Source organism: Perognathus longimembris, chromosome 18 (genome assembly GCF_023159225.1).
Source record: "Perognathus longimembris pacificus isolate PPM17 chromosome 18, ASM2315922v1, whole genome shotgun sequence".
NCBI classification, from domain to species: Eukaryota; Metazoa; Chordata; class Mammalia; order Rodentia; family Heteromyidae; genus Perognathus; species Perognathus longimembris.
This window is the reverse complement of record NC_063178.1, coordinates 31647172-31654173: the sequence shown is the minus strand read 5'-3', so window position 1 is coordinate 31654173 and position 7002 is coordinate 31647172. Positions and strand designations below refer to the sequence as shown.

At 40.9% G+C, this 7002-nt stretch overlaps 1 protein-coding gene and 1 long non-coding RNA gene across 2 annotated transcripts; one reads left to right on the top strand and one right to left on the bottom strand.

Annotated features, from left to right (window-relative positions):
* Nucleotides 1-323: 323 nt before the first annotated feature.
* Nucleotides 324-1812, bottom strand: LOC125367209 (telomeric repeat-binding factor 2-interacting protein 1-like). The gene is given in 2 exon segments (XM_048367823.1): nucleotides 324-694; nucleotides 696-1812. Coding segments are annotated over 2 exon segments (1170 nt in total). The 5' UTR covers nucleotides 1740-1812; the 3' UTR covers nucleotides 324-568.
* Nucleotides 1813-2032: 220 nt separating this feature from the next.
* LOC125367208 lies at nucleotides 2033-4840 on the top strand. The gene is made up of 3 exons (XR_007214007.1): nucleotides 2033-2129; nucleotides 3751-3858; nucleotides 4761-4840. It is a non-coding gene; the product is annotated as an uncharacterized LOC125367208 (long non-coding RNA).
* The last annotated feature ends 2162 nt before the right edge of the window (nucleotides 4841-7002 follow it).

Below are 7002 nucleotides of genomic sequence, written 5' to 3'. Positions count from 1 at the left end.
ACCACAATCTAGAGCAACTTCTGCCAAAGGACAGATTCTTCACTCATGCTGGCTGACAAAACTTATGCCTCCTAATTTGTCTCCTTTGACTTTATCAAAAGGCCCTCATCACCAATAGAACAAACACACACTCTAGCGAAGGTCTAGATTTTCCTTTAAAAATAGATAGTAGGTTGGGGACAGATTGCTCAGGAGACTGAGATCTAATGACAGAGGCAGGAAAGTCTGTGAGACTCTTATCCCAGTTAACCAACAAAAAGCTGGAAACAGAGCTGTGGCCCATGTAGTATAATGCCAGTCTTGAATGAAAAAGCCTTGTTCAAATCCCACTACTGGCAGGCACACACATACACCAGGAAAAAAAGATAAAACAAATTCTTGCCACTGATAGCTCTCACTATGTCCAATTTGTTTTAGGCCAGCTACATAACTCTACTGGGCTACAGCATCTGAGACTCGGAACAGCAGCGGCACTGGTCAGAAGGTGTCTTTCCAAGGCAAAGTTCAATAGTTACAACTGTTCATAGCTTCGTCCATCTCACTTTCTCCTACTCTCATTTCATTTACTTCATTTCTTTCGGAATTCGATTCTCCGAGCTACATTCTGAGCACCAAATTTTTTGACCAATGCATTCTTGGTATCTTCATCATCTTTTTGTAAGTCTAGGTCATCTTGTCGGGACCAAATGGGGTAGGCCATCGGCTCTCTGACCTGACTCTAAAAAGGAAGAAGTTGCTTCCAGCTCACCACTATTTTTCAAGAAGGCCTGTGTAACTGTTGACAGATCCAAGTTAAATGTCTCCATTAATTGCCGGATGATTGTAATGGCAGCTCCCACATCTGCTGTAGAAATCTTTTCTTCTTCCTCTTCCTCAGGTTGTGCTTCTGCGTTTTCCTCGGGTGTAGGAGGGTCGTCATCACACATTGTTATGTGTATTTCAAAATCAGGGGTATCATCTACCACAGCTTCCTCAAACCCCTGGGTAGCTTCCACAAGCATGTTTTTCACTGTTTCTTCATTCTCCTTTATGCCTTCCTTTGCGCACTCTTCTTCAGGCAAGTCTGCTGTCCTCTTAGTCTGTGGTTCCCAGCTCTCGGCCACCTCGGGGTCCGGCTCGGCCTTGTGCTTGAGCCTCTGCGCCTCGGGGCTCCCAGGGGCGCCCCCCAGCTGGTACTTGTGCTCCTGGCCGCGCAAGTGCTTCAGATAGCGGTGCTTCATGGACTGCCACGAGTGCTGCGCGACCGCGGACTTCTCCAAGGCTTTCCACAAGACGGTGCCGGTCACCGGGCTGGGCGAGTGGGCGTTCTCCTTCACGTAGGTCAAGATGGCCATGTCGTCCGCATCCGTGAAGGCCAGCCGCCAGTTGAGCTGCGGCGGCGGCTCCTCAGGCTCCGCGGCGCCCTCGGCCGCAGCCCCGGCTTTGGTGTTCGAGCCCACCCGGTAGGCCTCCAGCTCCAGCCTCTCGTTGCGCCCCACGCACTCCAGGATGAACTGCGTGGAGCTGAAGTCGCCCGCCGCCTCGGCCGCCGCCTCCCCGGGCTGAGCCAGCAGCACGGCCCCGGGCTCCTGCACCCGGCACACCGTGCCGCCGCCGTGCAGTGTCAGCGTCGACAGCGGGCGCTTGGCCGGGCTGGGCCGCACGTAGAACGACATGGGGCTGCCGTCCTCCCTCACGAACAGAGTGGACGAGTGGGTGGGCCCATTGGGGTCTTTGCCCAGATCCGTCGCCTCCGCCATGGCCGCGCCCGGTCACCACAAACTCCTACCCCACGCTAGGTACGCGGGGCAGCCCGGCAGTACGCATGCGCAGCACGCCAGACGCTCCCGCCCTCTGTCCTACACTTACTTTTAAAAAGTCTTTCGTATGTCTGTGTTTGATCACCAGGCATAGCAACTTTAATTCTGATTCCTAAGGGTATGATCTAATTTTCATGCTAGTTTGTTTTACTTTGCAAACACAGAATTAAAATTTTATGTTTTTCAGGAATGGGATATGGAGATCGAACAAGCACATCTTGTGGCACTTCTGAATTCCTTGCCCCAGAAGTTTTAACAGAAACATCATATACAAGGGCTGTAGATTGGTGGGGCCTTGGTGTACTTATATATGAAATGCTCGTGGGTGAGGTAAGCAGTTGGAAATACGGAATAGGGAAGAAGAAAGATGATTGAAATAACAAAGCATGCCTTATACAAAGCAACTCCATATATCTTCTGCATAAGCAGAACTTAAGTTTTGTAAGGTTTGTAGTATGCTAATAATTGATTGTCCTATGGCATCTTCAATGGTTTAGTTTACATTTTTTGTTATCTATGGAATATATTTAAAGGCTTTGAAAATAGTTCTTTATATTTAGGTATCTGATCAAGTCTTTAGGAGAATTGTAGGAAATTCAGTCAAGGCTGTGCTCTGCCACTTGAGCCACACCTCTACTCTGGCTTTTTACTGGCTAATTGGAGAGTGTTGGATTTGTTTCCCTGAGGCTGGCTCTAAATCATGATCCTCAGATCTCATTCTCCTGGGTCACTAGGACTGTAGGTGTGACGATTATAATTAAAACAAATAGCTGAAAACTCCATGTTTGCATTTCCAAAATTTTATTTGTACACTTCTAGTTTTAAGGGCTGAAAGACTCTAGAAATAAACTAATACTCCAAGCCCTTTATCCTCTCTTCCAAATGAGAATAGATATATCACAGAGATGGAAGGGAATTCTGAACCCAGGCATTTTCTACTATGAATGTTGACATCAGAAAAAACTAATTTTTTTTTAAGTGCTGCGACTGGCATTTGAACTTGGCTTTACATTCTGTCTGCTTACTTGTTCACAGCTAGCACAGTTGAGCTATGCCTCCTGCCATGGATCTTTTTATATGCACTTGAGACAGGCAGAGGAACCTGGCAGAAAGCCTGTATTTTAACATTATAAGATATGCAGATGTTTCTGTATGTCTTAAGAGACATACAGAGTAATAGTTTTCAAGTATAGAGTTGATCATAGGTAAAATTATTCTTATTACCCTTAAAATTCTGATCAAAATGTTCAAAACATTTTGTGTACAATGTGTGAAAATTTAATAGTAAGGTTATTGAGATTGGAAAGGAGTAAAGGGTAATAAGAAGAGTCATGTGCTAAGTCTGATTTGTGAATATATGGACATGTCAGAATAAAATCCCTTTGTACAACTAATTTGCTCTAATAAAACATTTAGGAAATTCTGATTCTGATTATAATTTTCAGCTGGGTGCTGGTAGCTCACTCCTGTAATCCTAGCTGTCCAATAGATTGAGATCTAAGAGTCATAGTTCAAAGCCAGCCCAGACAGGAAAGTCCACAAGACTTTTATCTCCAATTAACCACAGAAAAACCTGGAAGTGGTGCTGTAGCTCAAGTGATACAATGCTAACCTTGAGCAAAAAGCAGCAAAGGGACAGCACAGAGACCCAGCATTCAAGGCCCACGACCAGCAACGACAACAAAAAAATTATTTTCACCTCTTCCCCCCCCACCCAAATATTTCTTCTAGGGGCTGGGAATATAGCCTAGTGGCAAGAGTGCTTGCCTCATATACATGAAGCCCTGGGTTCAATTCCCCAGCACCTCATATATAGAAAACGGCCAGAAGTGGCGCTGTGGCTCAAGTGGCAGAGTGCTAGCCTTGAGCAAAAAGAAGCCAGGGACAGTGCTCAGGCCCTGAGTCCAAGGCCCAGGATTGGCAAAAAAAAAAAAAAAAAAAATTCTTCTAGTCTCCTTTTCCTGGTGATGATGAAGAGGAAGTTTTCGACAGTATTGTAAATGATGAAGTAAGGTATCCAAGATTCTTATCTACAGAAACCATTTCCATAATGAGAAGGGTAAGAATTAAATTAAGGCTAACTTTTTTTAACTGAAGGAATTCTACCCTACTGATTACATGAAACCAGTGTTTGCTTGTTCTAAAACTGTACACATGCTCGCCCATAAAAGACCAGCCTCTTAGACATACATTAATGCAGAAATTTTCAAGATGCTTTCCATTCCATTGGTAAGCAGCTACCTGAAAAAAGCTGAGCAAGAGTACGTAGCCCAGAGTTCAAGCCCACTACCAGCACCATTTCTTTAACCATTTTATTGTTCTTATAAAGGTGATGTACAGAGGGATTAGAGTTAAATAAGTCAGGTAAATAGTGCATTTCTTTTTGGACAGTGTCACCCCTTTCCTCACACTCTCCCAGTTTTTCCCTACCATCCCCACCTACAAATTGTATAGTTCATTTTCAATATATTGGCACTAATTTTTTTTAAAGGAAAAAAGAACCAAACTGTTTGCAGCTCAACTTCAATAGCTCATTAAAAAGAGCACACCATAATTTACTTAAATTGGTTTCATTCCAGTAACACAAAAGATGATTTAACAGTTTTGCATATGTAAACCAATAAATGCACCGTATCACATACTATAATAAAGTGGAACAGAGGGAGACAGAAGAAAATCATTGAATAAAAGACAGCTCTTCCAGGGCAAAGAACTTGTCTTTGTTATTCCTTTCAAATATTGTAATAAATAAAAAGTAAAATAAAATAGATTAAAAGTAAACTTAAAAATTTCAGATTGGATAAAATTTCTGAGATGATGTATGAAAGTTTAAAATTTATACTTGCTTCATGGTTTAGACAAGTACAAGCAAAAACTACCTAATTTTTTTTAAGGCTGTGAGGATTCTATCAATGACATTTATTTTTTTGGATTTAATTGTTTTTTGCTTTGTTGTATTAGCTGTTAAGAAGAAATCCTGAACAGCGCCTTGGAGCTGGTGAGAAGAATGCAGAGGATGTAAAAAAAGCACCCATTTTTTTTCAGGTAAGAATTAAAATTCAAGATATATACATATTATATGTACATGTATGTATGTGTATATGTATACATGTATAAAATGTGTTTACAAGCCTGGTCATTTTGTATTTTGTGATCCAGCTAGTTGATTAGAATGCTCTAATAGACAAAAAAGTCATGCCTCCATTTATACCTACCATCAGAGGCCGGGAAGATGTTAGTAATTTTGATGATGAATTTACCTCAGATGCACCTATTCTTACTCCACCTTGAGAACCAAGGATACTTTCAGAAGAGGAGCAAGAAATGTTCAGAGATTTCGACTACATTACTGATTGGTGTTAAGTTCCTGGACACTGTGAAAACAAGCAGACTGACTTAACTCAGAAGAAGACCTCTAATAAATAGTGTCCCTCCTTTTGCTCTCTGTGCCACCAATAGCTTCTCTGGGTTTGCTTTGTTTTGTTTTCAAAAAACACATGAAGATTTGTTTAGGAGTACTATTTTAATAATTTCTGGAAAATAAGTTTCTTGGTGTTGTTTTCAACATGCATCTGAGCACTGGAAACAATTTCCTGGCATTTAGGCTAAATGAAAAATTGGTTTTAAAATCCTTTACAAATAAATACTGTTGGGTCAGTACTCTTAAAAAGAACAAGAAACACTTTTTCAGAATCCCTCCCTAATCATTGCCATAAGCCTGCCTTAAGTGAAAAGAATATTGTTTTCCTTTTTTATCAAAATGGAAAAAGTAGTGTTTGGAATGCTATTATGATTCAAATAAAATATGATTTTTGACTAAGGCAATGCTCTTAATTTTAAAAAGAAATTACTGTAATAACAAAGTATAGTGACAGTTTATACACCTTTGATGGCTTGATTTTTGTTTTGTTTTTTTTTTCAAATTTTTATTATCAAACTGATGTACAGTTTCATACGTTAGGCATTGGATACATTTCTTGTACTGTTTGTTACCTTGTCCCTCATACCCCTTCCCTCCTCCCTCTTTCCCTTTCCCCCCCTGAGGTGTTCAGTTCACTTACACCAAACAGTTTTGCAAGTATTGCTTTTGTAGTTGTTTGTCTTTTTTTACCTTGTGTCTCTCAATTTTGGCATTCCCTTTCAATTTCCTACTTCTAATACCAGTATACATGGTTTCCAATATACTCAGATAATATTACAGAGATAGTGTAGGTACAACCACAGGAAGGTGATACAAAAACATCATCAATAATAGAAGCTACAGATACAGATTTTATTTGAAAATGCTAAAGTTAGAAGGGTTACAGTTCCATAAACCAGGCTAAGAGTACATTTTCTTTTGGACAATGTCACTCCATGAAAACAAACATTTGAGTTACAAACCCTTTACCCTCCAAATAAACACAAATGAGTTCAATGTATCTTCAAAAATTGAAAAAAAATGATTTATAGTTTATTTAATCCTTACACTAAAACTATACAATGGGTGTTTCTTCTTAGTCACCTTTTCCCCTTCTTGTCAAAAGCCCTGGAAATAGAAGGCTAAATGCCATCCCTCCAACACAGTGCCAGAGGAAGGCTAATGAGGATTATGAATTTAAGGTTATGAAAAATGCTGGAGGCTTATGGCCTAGAGATCAGCTGAATGATGCACTCATAGTGGTGTCTTATAATCTAGAAATCCTGATGAAGAAAGTAGGTGTTTTGGAGTTCAGGGAATCTCTCAGTACTCCACAATTGGCAGATGAGATTAAAACCCAGCAGCAGGAAAAGTCAGGGCCACTGACAACTGAAAATATTGGCATGGGGCACAGAGGCCTCTTGGCTGGATTAGGACCAGATGGGCAATAGGCTGACCACCCCCCTCAGCTGTTCATCTTGATAATTAAAGTAAATCTTGCACCTGTAATGCAAAATGAGCTTAGGAACCAAAGACAACTATGGGTGTAGGACATTGGTTGCTTTGAACACAAAGGCTTATTGCCAACAGGCATGGAGTTTAAGAAGCCTTTAGTTTGGAGCAAGAATTAAAAAACCATTTATAGCTCTTAACTCCTTGTCACTAGGCTGATTTTAATAAGACATTCAAAAGCTCCCTAATAAGCTAGGTACAAGTTCTAAAAATACTTAGTCATTTATTTGAAAGATACAGTCAGTAGTGAGGCAACGTACTAGAAGCCTCACTGGTGTGACAATGGAGAGA